This window comes from Drosophila santomea, chromosome 2R, assembly GCF_016746245.2.
Source record: "Drosophila santomea strain STO CAGO 1482 chromosome 2R, Prin_Dsan_1.1, whole genome shotgun sequence".
Taxonomy (NCBI): Eukaryota; Metazoa; Arthropoda; class Insecta; order Diptera; family Drosophilidae; genus Drosophila; species Drosophila santomea.
Window position 1 is genome coordinate 19,405,043 of NC_053017.2, and position 23,086 is coordinate 19,428,128.

The 23,086-nt window shown below is 44.8% G+C and overlaps 7 protein-coding genes across 9 annotated transcripts; 4 read left to right on the forward strand and 3 right to left on the reverse strand.

The window, feature by feature from the left end:
- Window positions 1-2,703: 2,703 nt before the first annotated feature.
- Window positions 2,704-4,990, reverse strand: LOC120446668 (tyrosine-protein kinase-like otk). The gene is made up of 3 exons (XM_039627740.2): window positions 4,516-4,990; window positions 3,954-4,447; window positions 2,704-3,684 (listed from the first exon to the last, which is right to left on the reverse strand). Exons 1-3 carry the CDS (start codon window positions 4,583-4,585, stop codon window positions 2,950-2,952), a joined length of 1,299 nt encoding a protein of 432 aa, XP_039483674.1. The 5' UTR covers window positions 4,586-4,990; the 3' UTR covers window positions 2,704-2,949.
- A 325-nt stretch (window positions 4,991-5,315) lies between these two features.
- On the reverse strand, window positions 5,316-7,450 carry LOC120446332 (metallophosphoesterase 1). 3 transcript variants are annotated; one of them, XM_039627247.2, is made up of 6 exons: window positions 7,120-7,450; window positions 6,980-7,061; window positions 6,800-6,915; window positions 6,476-6,738; window positions 5,843-6,323; window positions 5,316-5,782 (listed from the first exon to the last, which is right to left on the reverse strand). In XM_039627247.2, exons 2-6 carry the CDS (start codon window positions 7,003-7,005, stop codon window positions 5,595-5,597), a joined length of 1,074 nt encoding a protein of 357 aa, XP_039483181.1. In that variant the 5' UTR covers window positions 7,006-7,061; window positions 7,120-7,450; the 3' UTR covers window positions 5,316-5,594. The 3 variants fall into 3 exon arrangements, with proteins under 3 accessions (XP_039483181.1, XP_039483180.1, XP_039483182.1); XM_039627246.1 differs by having other exon boundaries at window positions 6,980-7,233; window positions 7,295-7,444; XM_039627248.1 differs by having other exon boundaries at window positions 6,800-6,909; window positions 6,980-7,449.
- A 367-nt stretch (window positions 7,451-7,817) lies between these two features.
- On the forward strand, window positions 7,818-13,468 carry LOC120445420 (sister chromatid cohesion protein PDS5 homolog B). Its single transcript, XM_039625836.2, has 14 exons — window positions 7,818-8,079; window positions 8,398-8,500; window positions 8,559-8,944; window positions 9,008-9,215; window positions 9,274-9,442; window positions 9,506-10,247; window positions 10,306-10,569; window positions 10,629-10,722; window positions 10,785-11,630; window positions 11,696-11,832; window positions 11,894-11,973; window positions 12,035-12,300; window positions 12,369-12,659; window positions 12,723-13,468. Exons 2-14 carry the CDS (start codon window positions 8,420-8,422, stop codon window positions 12,813-12,815), a joined length of 3,657 nt encoding a protein of 1,218 aa, XP_039481770.1. The 5' UTR covers window positions 7,818-8,079; window positions 8,398-8,419; the 3' UTR covers window positions 12,816-13,468.
- A 262-nt stretch (window positions 13,469-13,730) lies between these two features.
- Window positions 13,731-16,186, forward strand: LOC120445984 (ADP-ribosylation factor-like protein 6-interacting protein 6). The gene is made up of 3 exons (XM_039626716.2): window positions 13,731-14,222; window positions 15,398-15,620; window positions 15,683-16,186. Exons 1-3 carry the CDS (start codon window positions 13,925-13,927, stop codon window positions 15,789-15,791), a joined length of 630 nt encoding a protein of 209 aa, XP_039482650.1. The 5' UTR covers window positions 13,731-13,924; the 3' UTR covers window positions 15,792-16,186.
- On the reverse strand, window positions 16,145-17,193 carry LOC120445983. Its single transcript, XM_039626715.2, has 4 exons — window positions 17,181-17,193; window positions 16,704-17,117; window positions 16,369-16,497; window positions 16,145-16,310 (listed from the first exon to the last, which is right to left on the reverse strand). Exons 1-4 carry the CDS (start codon window positions 17,191-17,193, stop codon window positions 16,156-16,158), a joined length of 711 nt encoding a protein of 236 aa, XP_039482649.1. The 3' UTR covers window positions 16,145-16,155.
- Window positions 17,194-17,338: 145 nt separating this feature from the next.
- LOC120445982 (GTP-binding protein 128up) lies at window positions 17,339-18,885 on the forward strand. The gene is made up of 4 exons (XM_039626714.2): window positions 17,339-17,503; window positions 17,636-17,756; window positions 17,810-18,650; window positions 18,710-18,885. The coding sequence occupies exons 1-4, from the start codon at window positions 17,462-17,464 to the stop codon at window positions 18,810-18,812; spliced, it is 1,107 nt and encodes a 368-aa protein (XP_039482648.1). The 5' UTR covers window positions 17,339-17,461; the 3' UTR covers window positions 18,813-18,885.
- Window positions 18,886-19,072: 187 nt separating this feature from the next.
- On the forward strand, window positions 19,073-22,670 carry LOC120445890 (DNA-directed RNA polymerase III subunit RPC2). The gene is made up of 2 exons (XM_039626541.2): window positions 19,073-20,040; window positions 20,093-22,670. The coding sequence occupies exons 1-2, from the start codon at window positions 19,158-19,160 to the stop codon at window positions 22,621-22,623; spliced, it is 3,414 nt and encodes a 1,137-aa protein (XP_039482475.1). The 5' UTR covers window positions 19,073-19,157; the 3' UTR covers window positions 22,624-22,670.
- The last annotated feature ends 416 nt before the right edge of the window (window positions 22,671-23,086 follow it).

A 23,086-nucleotide genomic window follows, 5' to 3' on the forward strand; every position in this document is an offset into this window, starting at 1 on the left:
GGGCGGCAGTGGGAGGAAATCCATTGGTGGCTTGCTGCTTTTACGAGCGGATATATGCGCGTGGCTCGGGAAAGCTGCAAGATACTCGTAATTCCACTACCAATTCTCCACACTCGAAAAAACATAGGAAAACTTAAATTGGTAAAACATACGATTTGTATTTAATACGCCAAGTCAAACTGTTATCTAACAGAACTGAATGAAAAGTTGTCTTAAAACATCCAAACTATTTAGAAATAAAAAATTGAATCCTTTGCACTGCAAGTTTGGGCTTTTTCTCATATAATCGTTATAGATTATAGATTGTAGGATCTCATAATTGGTTGATTGGTATCCAAAACACTCTTGAACCTTTTCATAAAGCCTAATAGATCAAATATATTGCTGTGCATCTAAGACAGTCCATGGCTACTGTGCGATTATGAGCAAGGGCCTGGGCGAGTGTGTGTGGATTTCCATTTTATAGTTTTCCGCTTGATTTTTTTACGAGGCCTTTCAACCCCGCAGAATGGAAAACCAACCCAAGAGCCACAAAAACAATTGCAGCAGATCCTTTAGCCGGCGTTGACTGACACCCAAGAGTCGTAAACTGCCGTTGCCATTTGTATAAACTATACATATATCCGTGAGGGGTGGTGGCCACCCCCTTCCCCTTCCCCGCTCCACACAACTCCCATCCCCGCCCCTGATTAACAGCCCGGGCCCTTTGTGATTATATCTGCGTGGAAATGCGTGTGTGCGGTTATCAAAGGCTGGCCATGGCCATGCCCAGAAGGGCCAAGGGACGGACCATCTGAACCATCCAAACCATCCAAACCATCCAAAGTTGGGCCTCCAGTGCGCTTTTCCACTTTTCCACATTTCCCAATGCTCGCCGACTCTTTGGACGAACGACAGTTATTGATGTCATAAAGTTGGAGATTTATGCCACGGCCTGCCTGAATGTAGGGCTTATGTTTTATTATGGGCCTTGTTTCGAATTTGGTTCTTTTTCGCCTCCCTTGATTTTGGGGTGAAAGCAAAGCTGCAAATGGTGTGTTAATAATATTGTATTAACGTTTCATATTTAAAGGGGTTGCGAAGGGGTAAAATGTTAATTGGATAAGTCACAGGATGCCACAACTTCATTTGTTTAAAAAAATTACACCCTCTTTAACTTATCTTTTTGCCGAATCAGTAGGTGTTCCTTCTTTCGAAATTAGACTCTTTGTCGGAAGTCTTTAGTACATCGTTGGAAGTTCTAAAGAAATTTGTTTTGCTCTGTTCTTTAAAAGTTGTAACGTTTCAACTTATTCCTTGCTAAACCAGGAATCTTTTCATCTTTTAGGAACTTTCGGCTTTACAACCATATATGTTTAAGTTATTATTTCGAACTGCTTACCGTAACTCAACGCCTCACGATCGTATAATTTTATGGAGCATCCCAAAGTTGCAACGGATTTCGGCTAGAATCCAAATCGGAATGCTCCCCATGGCAAACATCAAACATTTGAAGGCATTAAAATAAATTTTAGTAACGCGGCCTTTGCGTAGACTAAACAAAATAAACATAGTACACAGCGTTTGAAGGTGTTTTTGGGGCGGAGGCCCCGTGCGCACTTACTATAAACAAATAAGGCGAAAAAGTACCCAAAAAAAATGGGGGGAAATCGAAGAAGAGGAAAAACATCAGCGGAAGGGCCCCAACAACAAGTTTTTAATGCATGTCGATGTCGTCGTCGCCGCCGCAGATCAAAGGCAAATCGCCTATATGTATGTAGGTGCACCGTACATACAAAGAGGTTGGGGTGCTGCATAGGATACCACACCACACCACACTATACCATACCATACCATACGATACCATACCATACCATAACATAGTGAAGCATTCTGTTTGATGGGCTGGTGGAAAGGTAGGCAGGGGTGGTCGTAGTCGCAGTTGCAGTCGCAGTCGCAGTCGTTTAATTGCACTTGCCGCTTACTTTTTTATCTGGTGCCTGGTGGCGGAGTAACCTGCGCATGTGTAGTTGCCTTTGGATATCGCCTTTGATGTGCGCTGTTTATTCGAGCGCTATAAAAAGCCGTAAAATATGCATAAAGCACACTGGCAATTGCGATTGCGATTGAAGCCCCGTACAGGCAGCAATATGCCAATGGACATGGAAATGAAGCGATTAAGTGCAGACGCTGGCAATTGCAGGGAAATTGTCGCTGGAAATGCGGGAACTTCACTGCAAGATGGGTGCCCGGATGAGTAATGGTTCCTTGATTACTCATTCGTAATCAAGGATACCTTTTACATTTCCCAGTCGAAAATAAAAGATGGTCTATCTAGTATACTGATTATACATACATACATTTTCTGATGAACTAACATTTCCATCAAGAAACATTCATTGTTTTAATTAAACGAGCGAAGAAACGCCAGAATGTCGAGCTGTTTTACGACTTTTTATCGGGGGGTGGTTGCCTTTATGAATGTGCAGCAAAGTTGTACGTCATAAAAAGCGCATAAAAAGCCATGGAACACTCATCCGGGTTCCATGGGCTTTACGGCCGTGCCAAGTGGGTTCCGAATTTACGACGGAGGAGTGGAGGAAGTTTACGAGCCCCGCACAACGCCTGCCCGCCGCAAAAAAGGAGATTCAAACGATTGCGCTATAAAATGAGGCTCTATGAGAGCCATAAAATATTTATTCTACTAAAAAATAACTGTACATGGGATATATACACACAGACACACATGCATAAATACATATAATATATATATAAATACATATATAAATATATATATATATAATATATGAACTAGATAAATATAAATACAAATAGATTTCTGGGGGTTTCACAAGTTCCTTTTTGATTCTCAACAACAGAACCGAGTAACTTTCGAGGGGCATGTTTAGCCTTTTTAGCGAGATCATGGAAAGTGGCTGAAAAGTGACTCCGCAGGAGGAGTACAGCTCCTCACACAATATCGTCGGCCACCTGCGACTCCTGCTCCAGGATCGTGCTCTCCCTCAGCTTGCTCTTCAGATTCTTGCTGGAGTTGGCCTCCGTGAGGCAGGGCTCGTTTTCGTGGTGGTCGTGCTCCTGGCCATCGGTGGGTCCATTGGCATGGCCATCTTCCAGCTGGACCTTGCCCAGGTGACGACGGTAGCGGTACCACACCTTTAAGCCCAGCACCAGCACAAAGTACAGGAAGGCCAGGCAAATGATCACAATGATAATCCGCGTCACAATCGAATTTGACGCGGATTTACTTGACTTCACCACCAGGAGGACGTCCTCTCGCTTCAATCCCGCACTACTGCCAATGGTGCAGCCGTAACGCCCCTCATCCTCTGCTCGAACATTGCGTATCTCCAGAGTTCCGTTCTCCATCAGGGAAAACCGTTCCGGATCCGTGTTGTTCTCGTTCAAATAGGTGAGATCCTTGTCCCATTGAATCGTGGGCTTTGGTTCCCCGATCGCCTGACAGTGGATCACGGCAGTTCCGGCCTCCGCCACCTCGATGGGTCCCTCCGGCGGAACACTGAATTTTGGAGCCACCACCACATTGATGGACACGGTGGCTGTGATTTGACCCTGGCTGTTGGATGCGATGCAGGTGTACTGACCCCGCTGCTCATTGCTGACCTGGTTAAAAATCAGCGTGCCATTATGATCGGTTACGTTTGCAGGGAGAGGTAGCTGGGTTTCCTGGAAGGAATAAATTATGTTAATTTTAAATGGAGAGTTGATTATAAGTTGATTACACTTAATGCTACAAACTGATTAGCATTTCATGGGCTACACTTAATGTATATTTATACACATGATTTAATAAAATTCTAACTTCAAAAAGGTTCATTGTTGGAAATCAAATATTACTATATTTGTAAGAACGATAAAAATATTTATTTAAAAAAAGCACAGAAAGCAATAAAATGTTAGTTTTATTCGAACACTCGAAAAAATGAAATGCTTACCCTCATCCATTTGACTTGTGGAGCAGGCGTTCCCTGTGCCTTGCAGTGGACCTTACTGAGAGATCCCAACTCCAAATTCTTAGAGGTTGGCTGTGGCACGAACTTGAGTTGCTCAATAACCATGAGCATTCCACTACTGGAGCTGGCAGCCACGGAGCCGTCGATTACCAACTGGCACTGATACTGACCGGCGTCGCTGGCCAGAATGCTGTTGAATTGCAGGGAGCCAGTGTCCTTGCTCAGGGCTACTCGGGAATCCTCCCGCAACATGGTTTCCAGCTGTGGTTCGCTGGTGGTGCTGTCCATCCTGCCCAGCTCCACTTGACGCAGCGTTTTGCTATCCTTTCGCCAACGCAGAATGACGCTGTGCTTCTGAAGATACCCATCCGGCAGTTGGTAGTCACAGGGCAATTGCAAGGAACTTTGTTCCTTGATGGTAATCGAGGATTGAGGACCCCTTAAGATGCTCACATCCTCAAATGATGTCGGCGCGGCTGAGGGGCAGATAGTGGAGGAGTTATAAAAATGAGAAAAGATGAGTCAGTCGGGCGACTTAACTCACCGTATGAGCAGAAGATCAGGCAGAAGAATCCCAGGCCGCAGCCCAACAATCGTCTTCCGTTCAGCCCCATTTCGCGGTAAAGAATTCTTTTGATTTCACTTCGTACTTCCTTCGCTTCTTTCGCACAAAACCGGTGTGTGCTCTTCTTTTCTTCTTGTTTATTTGCCGATTTTTGAAGGAATTCCGTTTGCCTTCGTTGGTTTCAGTTTCAGTTTCTGTTTCGGATGCGGAATCGGTTTTCCCCTTGCTACACTTCACCTCACTTCATTTACTCTGCCCGGAGTGCAGAGCATTTGGTTTATGGTTATTTTTATGTTACGCACACGCGTCACGCTTTATTATCCTGCCGCAAAAGCAGAAGCAGAAGCAGAGCCCGGGGATCTTGCGAGTGATTCGGTTTCAGGGAGACCCACTGATGGTATCGCTATCTCAGGGTCAGGGCACAACCTCCCGCGTTCAGTTTCGGAACTCTACTGACGCCGCATCGGGCTAATTTACCGCTGGCAGCCGGCGCACGGTTCGCACATGCGCCCTGGACTGCACCCAGTATTTCCCGGTATTTCTCGACGGATGAGAGCTACATTGCTGGAACTACCTTTTCAGACCTACTACATTTTGCTGTTGCTGTCGATGAAATAAGTAGTATACGTTTGAAGGTGCGCTTCTATAATACTAATAATTATAAATAGAATATTCCTAACTAACATCCGCCTTAAAATTCGAGAGCGATAAATTTTTTTTAATGAAAGACGTTTGTTTATTTTTGAATTTTATCTATTAAATTTAACAGCTCTTGTATGTGTATGAACCAATATGAAATTTTATTCGAACAGCTAATGCCTAATTAAATTAATAAGTTATTAATTTTTAAATATGGTTAGGATGGAGGACTCGGGTTACATCTTTTTACTAATTGGAAAACAAAGTTAGCACTTTGGACTATAAATAATATTAATATTTTATACTATCCGAATATAAGCTACTTGTCTATAAATACGATTTTTTTCCATTTTGAGTTGTATATTCGAGCAATTCTTGAGAATCTTGGGCTTATTGTCCATGACGAGTGGAAGTGCAGTCTAAAATTGCGGTATAGTCGAGACGCGGTTATAAAGCGTCTGCCTTTTGGCCACGCGGAAGGGGCAACGAGTCATCATCTTAAAGACAACGAAACCACAGACTACGAAAAGTCCCCAAAATACATAGGTGAAGAGCAGGACAAAGCGATTTGGCTGCCACAGCACCGTGTAGCTCAGATTGTAGTTTTCTAAAATCAAAAGCAGGGTCAATACTTTCTTGGAAAATAGAAAACCTATTCCGAACTCACCCAAAACGGCGAAGCCCAATCCGATCTTGGACTTTCCCATACGATACGAGCAAGTGGGCACCATTATCTCCAGATAGCTGTGCTCCTGCTCTTTTAGGGCCTTTAAGTCAAAGTGCCTCACGGCATTTTCATAAAAGTTGATCACCTTGGTGGAGGGGTAAATAAATATTCTAGATTCGTGCCAGTGTCCTGAGAAAATGATATGTGGATCCAAGTCACTAATGATGGCTCGTAAAAGGGGTCCTCCGCCAATAAGCAGCGGGGCATGGGAGACGCCAATTCTTAGGCGATCTGCATTGTTGTCCCTATCGGGATTACTAAAATCCAGCAGCATGCGGTTTATCTTGAAGAAGCGTAATCGATTGTCATAGTCGAAGAGGTCTTCGCTCATGAATTCGTTCTCAAAGCGTCTTTGGTTCGAGTTAGATATGTAGTCGCCATTCTCGCCGCCTATATCATTGTCACCAGGCACATGGACGCGCTGAAAAAAGGCAGAGATCATGCGGAACTGTTAGGTTTAAAGGGGTCAATCCCATTTGCAAAGTTCTATAATGGTTTTGGGAAAACATTAAATAGAAATTATTATAGGTGAAGCAAAAGAAAAGGGGAAAATATGTTTTTAGTTCTCCTTACTTTTTTGTAGTTTTTGTTTTGATAAATGCGTCTGAACCGCTGAACGTACTGTTTGTACTCCTGAGCTGTGGCTATATTCCCTTCGTCCAACAGGTCGCCCAGGAACACTATGATGTGAGGCTGTGTAAAGGCCAGAGCTCGCTCGAAAGTCTTGGCCAGATATCTATCCGAATCGTACCTGGCCAAAGGACTGTGCGACGATCGATCGTAGGAGTTACCCAGTATCTGAGGATCAGCAATGAGCAGCAGGCGTGTGCAATTATCTACATGTATGTGGGAAAAAAAGGTTTAGTGTTTCGATTCAAAAAGTTCATTCCAGCTTACCTAGTTTGCAATCGATTGGCTGCCAACTGGACTGGGCCATGTAGTAAACAATAAACTCGTTGAAGAAGACCAGCATCAACGTAAGAGCCACAAAGCCACGGCACACTAATCTGTTTCTTTCGGGGATTACGGAAGGATTAAATAGTTTGGTCAACCAGAGTAACGCCTATTTTGACCCACCTATTGACGACGCGCAAGGAAGCCATAATCCCGGCTATGCCGCATCGGTTTGGATTGCTTGATTAATACTTTCGGTTGTCCTCTGGCAAATGCAACTGGCTTACATTGCGTCTATATATAATCTATATTTATATACGCACTGCCCATGCAATATTTACGTAATAATGCTCATATTTTCGGGAATGTGGAGCTGCTGCAACGGACGGCGCACATCTGACCAGAACCGGCCCGCATCGCCGGTTTCAGGGCACACGCTTAATTGGATTAGAAAGCAAAACATCTAGAACGGCCGGAACGTTGTGTTGCGCCCATTACCACTTCCCTCCGTTGATTCGCCAATGCGCGCCATCGGCTTTTGAACGCGGGCAATTCCGTTACGGCGTTTGCCGGCTGCAGGTGCCAATAATTGTGCAATTATCTTTATCCTATGTTTGCACTTCATGCGCCGCGACGGCAATCGGCAATGTGGCAACGCCACAGCTGTTTGCCAAGCACAACAAACAAATGTGAAGGTGAGTGCGTGATTAGGACTACTGCATAGGATTAAATAATTTCGTGGAATGAGGTAGTACGATAAGACACACAATAAGGATGAAACGTAAAACAAAATTCCTAAGAGTATGAGTTTCGCAATTGTGTTCTTTAGTTAAAAGATCTATGAAATTAGATGTTATTATATGTATTAATACTTTTTAAAAGTAATTTATTATCCGACTTGATTTCGATTATATATCCGGTTTCGTGACACGACTACTTCCGCTCTCATCGCTAGACCCAACAACACGTCACGGCAAATCAGCTGAAATGCAATCAAGTAATAATCGGTGTAGAATCTGGGCACACTTACCCACAACCTCTGGCAACGCTTCGTGCGTGGATTAATGGCGTGCCACTCCAACTAAATGCTCTTCGGTTTTTGCTTATTTTTAACAACATACGCGCCGCAAAAGACTTTTATAACCGAACATGTGTAAATAGCTGGACAGGATCAATCCCATCCAGAGTGCAGTGATTCGTAGGAGGCGCGCGCTTAGCGGTCATCGAAAGCAGGGGCTCGCAAAATTGCAAAAAATTGTGCCGCTTCCTGCCCGTTGTGAAAAGTAAGATTGCAAGTGCCAAAAACTGCGCCGCCGTTTAGCATAAAACATTGGGTAACTGCAGGGGGTAGGGCGCTACAATTTGGGCGCTCTCTATTTGTTGTTTGCGAAATAGAAATAACCAAACAATATTGGCCATTGTGTGTGCGTGTGCGCTGGTGCCACTGTGTGTGCGTGCGTGTGTGGGGCTTCGTGCTTGTGTGTGCGTGATGCCACCCTCCTCCACTTTTTCAATGTTATTTTGAGGGTCGCTTACGCTTTTGTTGCTGTCGCGCGGAATTGTTGCACCTGCCACTGAATCCTTGAAATCCGGACTTGCAGGTAGCTCCCATTGGTGGTGAGGATGGCGGACATAGTGTACCCCACCGGATGCAGGCCGCTGGTCGAGGATTTGGGCACAGACGAGCTGATAAGGCGCCTCAAGGTGAGTCCTGCTGGTTCCCTTAACAAAACTCTTTATTGAGAAAAATTTTGTTTCACAGACCCTCGCCAATGTCCTGCAGACCATGGACCAGGACGACAATCTCTACCAGCAATACATACCATTGGCTCTCCATCTGCTGGACGACTTCTTCATACAACATTCTTCCCGTGATGTCCAGCTCTTAATCGCGTGCTGTGTAGCGGATGTCCTGCGGGTTTATGCGCCCGAAGCACCCTACAAGGAGCAAGATCAAATCAAAACTATATTTAAGTTTTTTATCAAGCAACTGCACGGTCTAAAGGATCCGCGCGATCCCTCTTTTAAGCGTTACTTCTATCTGCTGGAGAATCTTGCTTTTGTCAAGTCTTTTAATATGTGCTTCGAACTGGAGGACTGCCAGGATATCTTCCAAGACCTTTTTAGTACCATATTCAAGATTGTTAAGTAAGTGGAACTCCTCCTTTATCCTTGGAACTCTATATACTCACAGGTTATATAATTTTTCAGTGACCAGCACAGTGTCAAGGTTACTAACTTTTTCCTAGATGTGCTAAGCCCTTTGATCACAGAAGCCGATAATCTGTCGGTGGAATTGTTGGATCTCATTCTGATAAACATTGTAGAGCCGTATAAATCGAACAACAAGTTTGCCTGCCAACTAACAGAACAACTGCTCACTAAAACGGGCGATGCTCTTGAGTCTACCATCAAAATGGTAATATTTCGTTTATCTTTAATCCTCCATGTTATTCAAGCTAATCTCTGATCTACAGTTCTTTAACCGTGCTCTGGTCATGGATAAGCCAAACACAAAACTGTCCATTACAAACAAAATCTATGATATCATTTACGAGCTTAACCGCATCAATGCAGACTTGCTGTGTTCGGTGCTGCCTCAACTGGAGAACAAACTGCTGTCCACAGACGATGCTGAGAGGCTAAGTGAGTAATTTATCAGCACCTACCTTTATTTGCATATTGATAAGCCTATTTTCGCTGCTACAGAGGCCACCACTCTCCTGTCTCGTATGTTCTCCGAAAAGGACTCGCAACTAGCAAAAAAGTACCCAAACCTGTTAAAAATCTTCTTTGGGCGCTTCTGCGACATCACCGAACCAGTTCGCATCAAGTGTGTTCAGTCGTCCATGCACTTCCTGCTCAATCACCCAAGTCTTCAGACCGATATCACTGACAAATTGCGGCTTAGAAATCACGATCTGGACGAAGTGGTGCGCCACGAAGTGGTAATGGCTATTGTGGAAACTGCTAAACGCGACTTCACCCTCGTTCTCGAAGCGCCCGATCTACTAGAAATTGTGCGCGAGCGGACGCTAGATAAGAAGTACAAAATTCGCAGGGATGCGATGAATGGTCTGGCCTACATTTACAAGCGCGCAATTTGCGAACCCAACGATCTAAGCACTGGCCTTAAGGTCAGGGTTGACTGGATTAAGAACAAGATACTGCACGGATACTACAAAGTGGGCTTGGAAGACCGCCTGCTTGTGGAACGTCTACTTATCACCTGCCTGGTTCCCTATAAACTAGCTCCGGAAGAGCGCATGAAGAAGCTATATCATCTGCTTGGTGATCTCGATGCCAACGCCACCAAGGCCTTTGTCGAGCTTCAGAAAAATCAAATGAAGACACGCAATACAGTCAGTGATTGGATTAAGCTTCACCATTCTAAGGAGTTCACGCCGCGCGTGCTTAACCAGCTCAGCGCCAAACAGGCCAACATCGCCAAGTAGGTTCTATAACTGGTTTTTATTTACGAAATTGTAACCAGTGATGTGTCTTTCCAGACTGCTTCCAGATCCTCTGAAAGCGGCGGAGTACCTAACCCAGTTCAGCAACAACCTGCGAAAGGATGCTCAGCTCCTACGCTGCATTAACATTGTCCTAAAGCGCGATGTAAGCTGCCGGGAGTGTGCTGACACGATGGGAGTTCTTCTGAAAAAGCTTGGCGTCCACGTCCAATCAAATCTGTATTACAACACCGTTAAGATGCTGATTGAGCGCGTGGCATCAGTGATGGTAGACAAGGAATCCATTGGCGTACTTATTAGGTAAACCGCTTGCAAGCGCCCTTTATTCCCAGACTTCAATTGTTAATCTCTTTGTTTAGCCTCATTGAACAATGCATTGAGAAAGGGTCCATGTGTGAGGAGATCGGAATTTCGGCGCAGGAAGCGGGCGAACGCGGACTCAAGTTGTTAGCCGTGAGTGTACATATGATTGAAGTTATGATAAAGAAATCCACATGATTGCTTTATACTTGCAGATGCTTTCATACGTCTTCTCCGCCCACTTCTTTACCGATACCTCTCTGCGTCATTTAATTTCCCTGCTAAGTTACGAGCAGGATTATGTCGCACCACTGGTGCTAAAGACACTAACTCATCTGGGGCGCTATCAGCCACTTGTTGACGACCCCACACCGGCTATTCTCGACGAGCTAGCTCCGGTGTGCAAGGACTTCGCTCTCATTGGAACACCCAAGCAAGCAAAGCACGCAGTGCGATGTATTTTCGTGAATAGCCAGTCGTCGGCTGCAACTGATGGAGCAACAAGTGGAGCCGGAAGTGCGTCCACAACTACCCAAACAGTGCATCCCATATTCAACGAGATCATCGAAACGCTTCGCCTAAAACTGACACCAAACTGTGAGCATCAGCGCACCAAGATTGTGACCTTGGGTCACATTGCCTACAATATGCCACAGGCCTTCCTAACGCCCATTAAGAACATGGTTGCGCGACGCATTGTTAAAGAACTGCTTATCCAGGAAGTTCCGGCGCAGCGGGACTACGAACTGCCTGAGGACAGCGACTGGTGTGCCCAAGAGAAACTACCGCCGGACACTCTATGTAAGCTTGATGCGCTCAAGGCTATGGCCAGGTGGCTCTTAGGGCTGCGTACCGACGAACACGCTGCTCAGAAAACATTCCGAATGCTAGCGGCGTTCGTTAACCAGCGGGGCGATCTGCTTGGCCAGAACCGTCTTTGCGGTGCCGAGAAATCCTGGCTGCGCCTAGGGGCAGCCTGCGCCATGCTCAAGGTATGCGAGCAAAAGGGCGTAGGTGATCAGTACAGTGCTGAGCAGTATTTGCAGCTTTCCCAACTGATGGTGAGTAGAGACAATCTTCTCGTGCTTAGAAATTAGTCTCAATATCTATCTTGGTGTTCCCGTAGGCTGATCCGGTGCCAGAAGTTCGGGAAATCTTTGCTCGCAAGCTACACAAAGGATTGGGCAGAAGTTTGCCCAGAAACTGTTTGCCGCTGGACTTTATGGGCTTGTATGTGCTGGCAGGTCTAGAGACTGACAGAAAGTGAGTATTTCAAGCAACCATCGGATCCGTTTGTAAGAGTATTGATAATTATTTTTAACAGACTGCAAGACCTTGTGCGTCACTATGCAGAAACAGATGTAAACAAACGGCGGGAATATCTGAAGACTGTGGCTATGACATGTAGGTGTTTTTCTTTTGGAATTTCATTGTCTATTTTAACCATCTAACGATATAATTCCAGCTCCCGACAGCTCAACGGAGTCACAATCATTACACATACTACCTGACTATATGCTGGCTTTTGCCATTCCCGTGCTGGTACACGATCCCCGCTTCACGAATCATGAGGACTACGTACAGCTGCGCAAAATGGAGAAATGCCTGCGTTTCATTCTGGAGCCACTGATGGCCAAACGCGAAACGTTTGTCCACAGCTTCTACAAGCAGCTGCTGCAGCTGATAAAGCATCGCGAGTTCAGTCTGGGCTCGGACAAGCGCGACAACTATGTATGTAACTTTATTATATTCCTAGGTGCCCCGTTCTTATATATATATTTTTTTATTTCGCTTATCAGAAAATGTGGGCGCTCTGCGATCTTGCCATGTACATTATCGACTCCAAATTCAGTCCATTTGATGCCAACACTAGCACCTTCTCCATGCCTCTGGCTTTGCCAGAAATGTATTATAAACAGCCTGCCGTTGCGAATTTCCAAAACAATGACGTCTATATACCGCTGGACGTGTATACGTTGGGAGTCAAATCTACGAGCAAAGCTGCTACAACAGCAATGGCAGCGTCGCGAGCAGCAGTTGCTCCAAAGAGACCGGCGGAACAGTCAATCATGGATGATGAGAATCCGCAGGTAAGTAAGGTGTTCGGAAAATACGAAATATAAATCTAACTCCTTTAACAAAATCTATTTCAGGAGAACAATCTGTTCGACAACATAAGAGCGGCTGACACTACGGAGCCCATGGCCAAACGAACGCGCGCAGGAGCCGCTTCAGCCAAATCATAGGATCTGGGATGGCGCAGATTGCAGGTGGAGAGAGCGCATACTTGTTAGTTTAGTTATGTTTAGTCTAGGCGCCTAAGTTAACTAAATATTTAAGACGTAGGAAAGACCACAATAGTTGTTAAACCGACACTACCTTTATCCACACCATGCAGCTCACATCTAAACCCCAAGAACTCGGATTGTTCGGTTTCGCATTCAGTATGTACAATACCAATTTTGTGAGATACACCAAAAACACAAACATCAAAAAATGTGTCGAAAAATCTGTTAACCGCACCTCTGTAAAAGTAATTATTTATCATTTAAAATGTTTTATCCTGTTCTTTTATAGTGTTTGATTTATTGATTTTACTTTTATTTTTAGACTACTGTATATCGAATAAAAAAGGAAAGTATATCGCGCATAAGTTAAAGTACGACGTAAAGTAATGAAAACGTAAACAGAGCCTTATTAAGTAATTAAAATTAACTTTTCTATGATCGCAGTTAATTTTTAGTTAATGTAACATCATCATAATACATACAATTATCTCGTTAGATTCAACAAGTCTGCATTAAAAATGCATTCAAACAGAAACCCTAAGAACGTAAGAATTGAAAAGAAAACATAACAAAGATAAAAATATATTGAATACACACATTAAACCATAAAACATGTACATTAAACTATTTTTATGGTTTTTCAATTACAAATAAAAATATGATTATTATTTAAATGTTAAAATGGAAATTGAAAATGGGTTTCAGTAATTTTTTAGTTTAAATTATTTCAATTCGGTAATTTTTCAAAAGATCTGAAAATATATATTTTCAATTTTAAAGTGGATCATATAAGGGTTAAAGCAAATAAATTCTGATAGCCAATAAACTATCGATAAGCGGCCGTCGATAGTTCAGGGTGCAACATCAATTCTCCCACCACTAGTTCCAATTGCATTTTCTGCGTTGTTTTTCTTTTCGGGGGTGTGACGTTTTTATTGTTGTTTTTGTGCTATTGTGACATAAACCAAACAATTGTCGTGTTAAGTACGCACTGATAGGTGCTTTGGAGCGCAGTTCGAGCACCGAAATCCAATTCCAAACAAAGCTTGCGCCGGCAAAACATCAAAATGCAGGTGGAACCAACCGACGTCGGTTGTGACGTCACGCTTCGCCAGCATGAGCAATACAAAAGCAATGGGATTTTCTCGACGGCACTCAGAAGTAAAAAAATCGGGCAACCGAACGGACCGCAATACACCTCCACGCCGAAGACCTCTCATCCGAAACTTGAGCACTACGTGGGCGTAGCTGAACCCACAGAAAAGGGGCGAGTGGGCGTGGTGACCGTCCTCGATCCGCTGATCAAAAAGGTGGCCCTTCTCTTTGGGATTCTTATCATTGGCTACAAAAGCGTCATCCTAACCAGTAAGTGTGCCAAGATTGTGTCTTATTGGATTTCTATTTATTTGTATATCCCCTCGCCGGAGATGGCGGGGTTGAAAATCCAAGGTTGCAATTGTCGGTTGCGTCGTCTTTGCTCGCTTTGTTTATATTTTCGCGTTTATAAATAGTTGAAGTTCGTGTGATCTCATAGCGGTGGTGTTTGTTCCCCCTGCATAAACCCTCCAAACAGCGAGAAACGTCTATATAAGGAAGGCAAACTTCCGAACTGTTTGATGCGCATTAGCCTTCTCATTTGCATACAAGCGTATTTAAAGCGTTAGAAATATCGCTGAGTGATTAGTTGCTTCATCTCTATGGCGGAATGTCATTAGTTAGTTAATTGTTAGCCCAGCGGCTATTAGTTATTCGTCTACGCTTAGCTTAACGGTATTTAGCACTAGGTTTTCGTCATGCGACACATACATACAATTGTACATACATAGATACCTTGGTAGGTACCGCTAGAAAGCCCAGGAAAATAACGAATTCTACACTTCTGACGATTCAGCAATTTGCCGCAGGTTTTGCATTAGGGTGGCTTTAAAAAAGTAAGAACAAATTAAAAAAGCCTTTTCAATCATAAAAGGGGTAAATAAAAAAACCTAGATATGCATTTAATAGCCACATTGCTGCAATTGACATTAAACTTAATTTACCCAGATTGTTTCGAGGGTCAAAAACTATTTTTAGCTTAACCGCAAGATTTAATACAAAATCAATGTAGCCGAATATTAATATTTTAAAGTTCTATAAGTGTGGTCAATCTTGCTACCAAATATGTTCACTTAACAATCAATTTTTAAATATTTTTCAAATTTTAAACTTTGTCTCAAAATAAAAATTTGAATGAGCGAACACTGAATTTAATGCATTGTCAAAAACGAAAACAATTACAGCATTTCAAACGTTAAGAGCAATCAAAGTCTATAAATAGCGCAACCTTGGTATTTATAGTTTAACGAATGGGTTTTTCTACATTTTAATGTTCTTTTTCGCTCACTTCTACTGTGCAATCGGCGAATTTCTTTCATTTCGAAGCACCCTAATTATAAACCCAGCATTTTGACGTGTTTATCATGCCAAGACTGATAACACTGAAATCAATAGAACGACACTCAAACTGAGATACTAACGAGTTTTGTGCGTTCTCTTTGCAGTGCCATACATCACGGGCGATTCCATCCAGGTGCTGAGCCACCAGGTGCAGAGTGGGTGGAACGAGACCTTGGTGTGGACCACCAGGCACCAGCTGGGCTCCAGGCTGAGCCCCCTGCTGTGTGGCCTTCTCGTGGCCGCTTTCGCGTACGGAATCGTGTACTTGGACAGCGCGGTGCCCGGCGTCAATCCGCCCTCGCCCTTTACACCGCGTTCCAAGAAACGGTAAGCTCTGGGGGAATCACCCTTAATTTGCCATTATTAACATGGATTCCTCAATTTTGCAGTTTCCGCGAGGAGAAGACCGCCTCGCTGCACTTGGGCTACTTGTGCGCCCTTTTCTGTGGATTTCTGGTCACGGTCTTCATGTACTTTGATTTGTACTCGAAGAACTGAAACCCATTTCCTTCCAATTAGTTAAATAAGTTCACCAGTATTAGAGTCTATACGCCTACTTTGGAATTTGTATTTATTGTAGTCCTTGTAACTGTGCAATGCTCCTGGAGAGAAACGTCAGGGGGCATTTTGAAGCTAACTTAGTTCCTAGGTATATCAATTATAAGTTACTTACAAAATGCATAAATTATTCATGATTTGTAAACTACAAAAGTACAAAATGAAACATTTCACTGTTGATTAGAGGCCAGGATCGAAATGCTTAAGCTAGCATATATGTACCTAATGAAAAGTACACTAACGTCTGGCCTAAAAATCTCAAGAAAACTGTATATTATATATATCCATATCCTTAAAAAATAAATTACTTGTGCACAGTGTTTTGCATTAAAATATACGATGTCACATTTTCAATGCGCATAAATTGCTGTTGCCAGTCAATGTCGCTTACCTGGGCAATCTTAAATGTCTTTAAGCGATTTTCGCCAATAAATTGGCCCACGAGATGGACAAAGCAGCCTTTTAAAATATCAATGTTTGCTTTAGTATTATCAGTTATCAGTTCGCAGAATTTTACCTGGGCTCCAAGTACTCATAACGCCTTCGAAATCGTAGTAAATTCCCTGTAGGACGGGTCCCGAATCTTTGTTTCGCACGAGCAGTGTGTGCTCTCCACGTTTTCCCACAATGATCCGTAACAATTTTCCTGAAAATTTAAGATTAATAATTCAACTTGGCTAATTGAAAGTTTTTCAGCAATTAATATATAGTAATTCAGAAAATTTGTAGAAGAAACGGTTTACCCTTTCTCATTTACATATAAATTACGATCAAATTTCGTTTAAAAAATTGTTCGTTTAACAATGAGAGCCTTTTAATTTGAAGCATTAAGAATATAGTGTTTAGACCCACCATAAACATTCCAAATAGCGTTAATATCCGGATACATTTTGTGGGTTTTAAGACAGAAAGCCACGCGGCCGATCAAACTAATTAAGTTTCGGCCGGGTTTTAACATCGGGGAGCTTGGTAACCCTGGTGTTTCCTTTTTTACTGAGACCTCGCAACTGGTTTTTTCCAGTTTATTCGGTGTTGGAACGTAGACAAATTCTTTTTTGGGCCGAATTTCCGCAGCTTGCTCAACGAAACCTTCGTACTTCAGTTTATTATCCTTACGACACACAGCCAATTTAGTTTGCCGCAATTGGCTGCTCTTTTTGCGCGAATTTTCGTCTGTTGGAAAACTGCAATTCAGTTGAGAGGCGTTTTTGGCCAGTTGGCTCTTAAATTGGGCTTGGCTGTTACCCAAAGGGGTGCGAGGCTTAACTGAAAATGTTTTAATTATTGTTAGTTTTGATTATTTCTGGGTATTTAATTGCTGGACTTAACATTTCGCGAACATTTTTGTAGAAATCAAATTGTAACGGCTAAATTCCAGTTAGACTGACCACTTTAGTATTATTAAAGAATACCAGTATGATTTTTTAAGTGCTGGCTAACGTTTGGAATCAACGATGATGTTGCCACATTACTGAGAAAATCGATTGTATCGAACACATATCGATTGCTCCTCCAACTGTCCACGCGAGAGTTTTATATTTTTTATTTTTACATGCATATTTGTTGATAACTGGGGTTTTCTGTGAACCGCGTTTAACTGCCAGCCAGCCATGAGCACAATTTTGGAGAAAATCTCGGCCATCGAGTCGGAGGTAAGTACAACTCGGAGCACCTGCCGATCTTACAGAAACTAACCTGTCTCGCATCCATTTACCCCGCGGATTCCCCCCGGGATTCCTTCTAAACCACCGGGCTATTGGACCACTTCCTTAATGGCATCGTAGATGGCCCGAACCCAGAAGAACAAGGCCACCTCGGCGCATTTGGGTCTGCTGAAGGCGAAGCTGGCCAAGCTGCGGCGCGAGCTGATTTCCCCCAAAGGAGGCGGCGGCGGAACGGGCGAAGGTGAGTTCTTGGGTATACCATTCACACACTAACTAAACTTTATGTATTTGCAGCTGGCTTCGAGGTGGCCAAGACGGGAGATGCCCGTGTGGGATTTGTCGGATTTCCTTCTGTAGGTAAATCCACACTGCTCTCCAACTTGGCTGGCGTTTACTCCGAGGTGGCGGCCTACGAATTCACAACGTTGACCACTGTGCCAGGCTGCATCAAGTACAAGGGCGCCAAGATCCAGCTGCTGGATCTGCCCGGTATCATTGAGGGCGCCAAGGATGGCAAGGGTCGAGGTCGTCAGGTGATAGCTGTCGCTCGCACCTGTAACCTCATTTTCATGGTGCTGGATTGCCTGAAACCGCTTGGCCACAAGAAACTCCTGGAACATGAATTGGAGGGCTTCGGCATCCGTCTCAACAAGAAACCACCAAATATCTACTACAAGCGGAAGGACAAGGGTGGCATTAATCTGAACAGCATGGTTCCGCAGTCTGAGTTGGACACGGATCTGGTGAAGACCATTCTATCCGAGTACAAGATCCACAATGCGGACATCACCCTGAGATACGACGCCACTAGTGACGATCTGATCGACGTTATCGAGGGCAACCGCATCTACATACCCTGCATCTATCTGCTGAACAAGATCGATCAGATCTCCATCGAGGAACTGGACGTCATCTACAAGATCCCGCATTGCGTGCCCATTTCGGCCCATCATCACTGGAACTTCGACGATCTGCTGGAGCTGATGTGGGAGTACCTGCGGCTACAGCGCATCTACACCAAGCCGAAGGGCCAGCTGCCCGACTACAACTCGCCCGTGGTGCTGCACAACGAGCGCACCAGCATTGAGGATTTCTGCAACAAGCTGCATCGCTCCATTGCCAAGGAGTTTAAATAGTAAGTGCGATTAAGATCCCTGTTGTTCCCTTGGTCATTAACATTTACGTCCTCCTTAGTGCGCTGGTTTGGGGTTCATCTGTGAAGCATCAGCCGCAGAAGGTGGGCATCGAACACGTTCTCAACGACGAGGATGTGGTCCAGATTGTGAAGAAGGTTTAGACTCTGTGCAACGAATACACTTTGATTATTTGATGGCATTTTTTATTCGAAAATAAAAAACGAATGTGCTTTATGTGTGTGTGGATTTAAGATGACTGCAGCCTAAGAAACTTCCCTTCATTTTACTTTTTATCAAAGCTTTCAATTGTCGCGCACAGAGGAAATTGAATTAAATTATAGCTAGACTTAGATTTGGCGGGAATTATTGAGCTGCCAACTCTATCAGAATAACTTTACCAGCACTTGCCCAAGTATATCGATATCCGATAGGTAAAGGAGACCCATATCGAAGAAACTTATAGCACGCTGTTTTGTTGACAATTATATTTAAATTATTAACGCGTAATGGTGGAGCTGAAGATGGGCGATCACAACGTGGAGGCCACCACCTGGGATCCCGGCGACAGCAAGGACTGGTCGGTGCCCATAAAGCCACTGACGGAGAAGTGGAAATTGGTGCCGGCATTCTTGCAAGTAAAAGGATTAGTGAAGCAGCACATTGATTCATTCAATCACTTCATCAACGTGGACATAAAAAAGATTGTGAAGGCCAACGAGCTGGTGACCAGTGGAGCGGATCCTCTGTTTTACCTAAAGTACTTGGATGTGCGCGTGGGCAAGCCGGACATCGACGAAGGCTTCAACATCACCAAGGCGACTACGCCGCACGAATGCCGCCTGAGGGACACCACGTACTCCGCCCCCATTACCGTGGACATTGAGTACACAAGGGGCACCCAGCGGATCAAACGGAATAATTTGCTAATTGGTAGGATGCCCCTCATGCTGCGCTGCTCCAATTGCGCCCTTACCGGCAAGTCGGAGTTCGAGCTGTCCAAACTGAATGAGTGTCCACTTGATCCTGGCGGCTACTTTGTGGTGCGTGGCCAGGAGAAGGTTATTCTTATCCAGGAGCAGTTGTCATGGAACAAGATGCTCACCGAGGACTTCAACGGTGTCGTGCAATGCCAGGTTACCTCCTCCACACACGAAAAGAAGTCGCGTACTTTGGTGCTGAGCAAGCATGGAAAGTACTACCTGAAGCACAACTCAATGACGGATGACATACCCATTGTGGTGATCTTTAAAGCTCTTGGCGTAGTCTCCGATCAGGAAATTCAATCGCTTATTGGCATAGACAGCAAATCGCAGAATAGATTCGGTGCCTCTCTTCTAGACGCCTACAACCTGAAGGTTTTCACACAGCAAAGGGCCTTGGAGTACATGGGTAAGTTTGTTTACTCTACGTGAAGCCTGTCTCTAAGTCTCTTCTTTTCTAGGATCCAAGTTGGTGGTCAAGCGCTTTCAAAGTGCAACCACAAAAACGCCCTCGGAAGAGGCCCGTGAACTGCTGTTGACAACCATTTTGGCGCACGTGCCCGTGGACAACTTCAACTTGCAAATGAAAGCCATCTATGTGTCTTTGATGGTGCGTCGCGTGATGGCCGCCGAGCTTGATAAAACGCTCTTTGACGATCGCGACTACTACGGCAACAAGCGACTGGAGCTGGCAGGTTCCTTGCTCTCCATGATGTTCGAGGATCTGTTCAAGCGCATGAACTGGGAGCTTAAGACTATTGCCGACAAGAATATACCCAAGGTGAAGGCGGCGCAGTTCGATGTGGTCAAGCACATGAGGGCGGCACAAATCACCGCGGGACTGGAGTCTGCTATCAGTTCCGGAAACTGGACCATTAAGAGATTTAAGATGGAACGTGCTGGCGTAACACAGGTTCTATCACGCTTAAGTTATATATCAGCGTTGGGAATGATGACCCGCGTGAACTCGCAGTTTGAGAAGACGCGAAAGGTGTCCGGGCCAAGATCACTGCAGCCCAGTCAATGGGGTATGCTGTGCCCCTCGGACACTCCAGAGGGTGAGGCCTGTGGTCTGGTCAAAAATCTGGCTCTGATGACGCACATCACCACCGAGGTGGAAGAGCGACCAGTTATGATAGTGGCTTTTAATGCTGGCGTGGAGGACATACGAGAAGTGAGCGGCAATCCCATCAATAATCCGAATGTATTCCTTGTCTTCATCAATGGTAATGTTCTGGGCCTCACCTTGAACCACAAGCACCTGGTGCGGAACCTTCGCTACATGCGCAGAAAGGGTCGGATGGGCAGCTACGTGTCTGTGCACACATCGTACACCCAGCGTTGCATCTACATCCACACGGATGGCGGTCGTCTGTGCCGTCCCTATGTAATTGTGGAGAATCGTCGTCCGTTGGTGAAGCAGCATCACCTGGACGAGCTAAACCGTGGAATTCGCAAGTTTGACGACTTCCTATTGGACGGACTAATCGAGTATTTAGATGTCAACGAGGAGAACGATTCGTTTATCGCCTGGAACGAGGACCAAATAGAGGATCGGACTACACACTTGGAAATCGAACCCTTCACCTTGCTTGGAGTCTGTGCGGGTTTAGTGCCCTACCCTCATCACAATCAGAGTCCCAGGAACACCTACCAGTGTGCTATGGGTAAGCAGGCGATGGGAATGATTGGCTATAACCAGAAGAACAGGATTGACTCTCTGATGTACAATCTGGTGTATCCCCATGCTCCTATGGTGAAATCGAAGACTATTGAGCTTACCAACTTCGACAAACTGCCTGCTGGTCAGAATGCCACTGTGGCAGTCATGAGTTACTCTGGCTACGATATCGAAGATGCGCTGATCTTAAACAAGGCCTCAATAGATCGGGGATATGGACGCTGCCTGGTGTACAAAAACTCAAAGTGCACTGTAAAACGGTATGCGAATCAGACTTTCGACAGAATCATGGGTCCCATGAAGGATGCGCTGACGAACAAGGTTATCTTCAAGCACGACGTTTTAGATACTGACGGAATTGTGGCTCCAGGCGAGCAGGTTCAAAACAAACAGATTATGATTAACAAGGAGATGCCGGCGGTAACATCGATGAATCCGCTGCAGGGTCAGTCTGCGCAGGTTCCCTACACCGCAGTGCCCATTAGTTATAAGGGTCCCGAGCCCAGTTACGTCGAGCGCGTGATGGTTTCCGCCAATGCCGAGGAGGACTTTCTCATCAAGATCCTGCTGCGCCAGACTCGTATTCCCGAGATCGGGGACAAGTTCAGCTCGCGACACGGTCAGAAAGGTGTGACTGGTTTGATTGTGGAACAGGAAGACATGCCCTTTAATGACTTCGGCATCTGCCCGGATATGATCATGAACCCCCACGGATTTCCCTCCCGTATGACAGTGGGTAAAACCCTTGAGCTGCTCGGCGGAAAGGCTGGTCTCCTCGAGGGCAAGTTCCACTATGGAACTGCCTTCGGAGGCTCCAAGGTGGAAGATATTCAGGCGGAGTTGGAGCGCCACGGATTCAACTACGTGGGCAAGGACTTTTTCTACTCCGGCATCACAGGAACACCACTGGAGGCCTACATCTACTCGGGTCCCGTGTACTACCAAAAGCTGAAGCACATGGTGCAGGACAAGATGCATGCCCGTGCCCGAGGACCCAAGGCGGTGCTTACCCGTCAGCCGACGCAAGGACGGAGTCGCGAGGGCGGCCTTCGTTTGGGTGAAATGGAGCGGGATTGTCTCATTTCCTACGGAGCTAGTATGCTGATCATGGAGCGCCTGATGATCTCATCGGATGCTTTTGAGGTGGATGTCTGCAGGACCTGTGGCCGTCTGGCGTACTGCTCCTGGTGCCACTTCTGCCAGTCGTCGGCCAATGTCTCTAAGATATCCATGCCGTATGCCTGCAAATTGCTCTTCCAGGAGTTGACCAGCATGAATGTGGTACCGAAAATGATTTTAGAAAACTATTAACGATGGAATGGTCTGAAACCGAATAAAATAATTGTTACATATAATAATCCTTGATGTGCTTAAATGCTTAATGGTGTACAAGAGCATATTTAACAAAAGTAAGTAATATTTATCCAAAATTTGTGTAAAAATGCTAAAAATCCTAAGCATTCATTGAGTTCCCGTGACCGCGAGCTGCAAATGTCAAAATGAAGAGGTTCAAACGAAGTCAGCGCAAGAAAGTCCTCTTGAATTTTAACGAGGTCCTTTGCATAGCAGCTTTCTGTTCGTTTACAGGCAGACGCGAGCTGTTACTGAAAAGGACTTAGCCGTGTTAAATCGCTTCTGTTATCCTTTTTTAATGCGCAAAGGATAATTAGTTGTGTCTGCCTTTTTGGTAGGCCCAATTTGAAACGTTTGTGTCTGGACAAAAGGCAAGCTGTGAAGATGTCTCTTTGTTTATTGTTATTGTCTTTGTGTGCTC

What these genes read in the sequence shown, in the direction of transcription:
- LOC120446668 (XM_039627740.2), bottom strand. Translation starts at nt 4,585, where the DNA reads ATGGGGCTGAACGGAAGACGATTGTTGGGCTGCGGCCTGGGATTCTTC. An exon ending in CCTGATCTTCTGCTCATACG is followed by an intron (nt 4,448 to 4,515) that starts GTGAGTTAAGTC and finishes TCTGCCCCTCAG; the next exon opens with CCGCGCCGACATCATTTGAG. An exon ending in CACAAGTCAAATGGATGAGG is followed by an intron (nt 3,685 to 3,953) that starts GTAAGCATTTCA and finishes TATTCCTTCCAG; the next exon opens with GAAACCCAGCTACCTCTCCC.
- LOC120446332 (XM_039627247.2), bottom strand. Translation starts at nt 7,005, where the DNA reads ATGGCTTCCTTGCGCGTCGTCAATAG. An exon ending in TCCTTGCGCGTCGTCAATAG is followed by an intron (nt 6,916 to 6,979) that starts GTGGGTCAAAAT and finishes AATCCCCGAAAG; the next exon opens with AAACAGATTAGTGTGCCGTG. An exon ending in AAAACAAAAACTACAAAAAA is followed by an intron (nt 6,324 to 6,475) that starts GTAAGGAGAACT and finishes GCCTTTTTTCAG; the next exon opens with CGCGTCCATGTGCCTGGTGA.
- LOC120445420 (XM_039625836.2), top strand. Translation starts at nt 8,420, where the DNA reads ATGGCGGACATAGTGTACCCCACCGGATGCAGGCCGCTGGTCGAGGAT. An exon ending in TTGAGTCTACCATCAAAATG is followed by an intron (nt 9,216 to 9,273) that starts GTAATATTTCGT and finishes TCTGATCTACAG; the next exon opens with TTCTTTAACCGTGCTCTGGT. An exon ending in GAAGACTGTGGCTATGACAT is followed by an intron (nt 11,974 to 12,034) that starts GTAGGTGTTTTT and finishes ATATAATTCCAG; the next exon opens with CTCCCGACAGCTCAACGGAG.
- LOC120445984 (XM_039626716.2), top strand. Translation starts at nt 13,925, where the DNA reads ATGCAGGTGGAACCAACCGACGTCGGTTGTGACGTCACGCTTCGCCAG. An exon ending in CAAAAGCGTCATCCTAACCA is followed by an intron (nt 14,223 to 15,397) that starts GTAAGTGTGCCA and finishes TTCTCTTTGCAG; the next exon opens with TGCCATACATCACGGGCGAT. An exon ending in ACACCGCGTTCCAAGAAACG is followed by an intron (nt 15,621 to 15,682) that starts GTAAGCTCTGGG and finishes TCAATTTTGCAG; the next exon opens with TTTCCGCGAGGAGAAGACCG.
- LOC120445983 (XM_039626715.2), bottom strand. An exon ending in CGCTATTTGGAATGTTTATG is followed by an intron (nt 16,498 to 16,703) that starts GTGGGTCTAAAC and finishes TTAAATTTTCAG; the next exon opens with GAAAATTGTTACGGATCATT. An exon ending in TATGAGTACTTGGAGCCCAG is followed by an intron (nt 16,311 to 16,368) that starts GTAAAATTCTGC and finishes ATATTTTAAAAG; the next exon opens with GCTGCTTTGTCCATCTCGTG.
- LOC120445982 (XM_039626714.2), top strand. Translation starts at nt 17,462, where the DNA reads ATGAGCACAATTTTGGAGAAAATCTCGGCCATCGAGTCGGAG. An exon ending in CGGCGGCGGAACGGGCGAAG is followed by an intron (nt 17,757 to 17,809) that starts GTGAGTTCTTGG and finishes ATGTATTTGCAG; the next exon opens with CTGGCTTCGAGGTGGCCAAG. An exon ending in ATTGCCAAGGAGTTTAAATA is followed by an intron (nt 18,651 to 18,709) that starts GTAAGTGCGATT and finishes CGTCCTCCTTAG; the next exon opens with TGCGCTGGTTTGGGGTTCAT.
- LOC120445890 (XM_039626541.2), top strand. Translation starts at nt 19,158, where the DNA reads ATGGTGGAGCTGAAGATGGGCGATCACAACGTGGAGGCCACCACCTGG. An exon ending in AAGGGCCTTGGAGTACATGG is followed by an intron (nt 20,041 to 20,092) that starts GTAAGTTTGTTT and finishes CTTCTTTTCTAG; the next exon opens with GATCCAAGTTGGTGGTCAAG.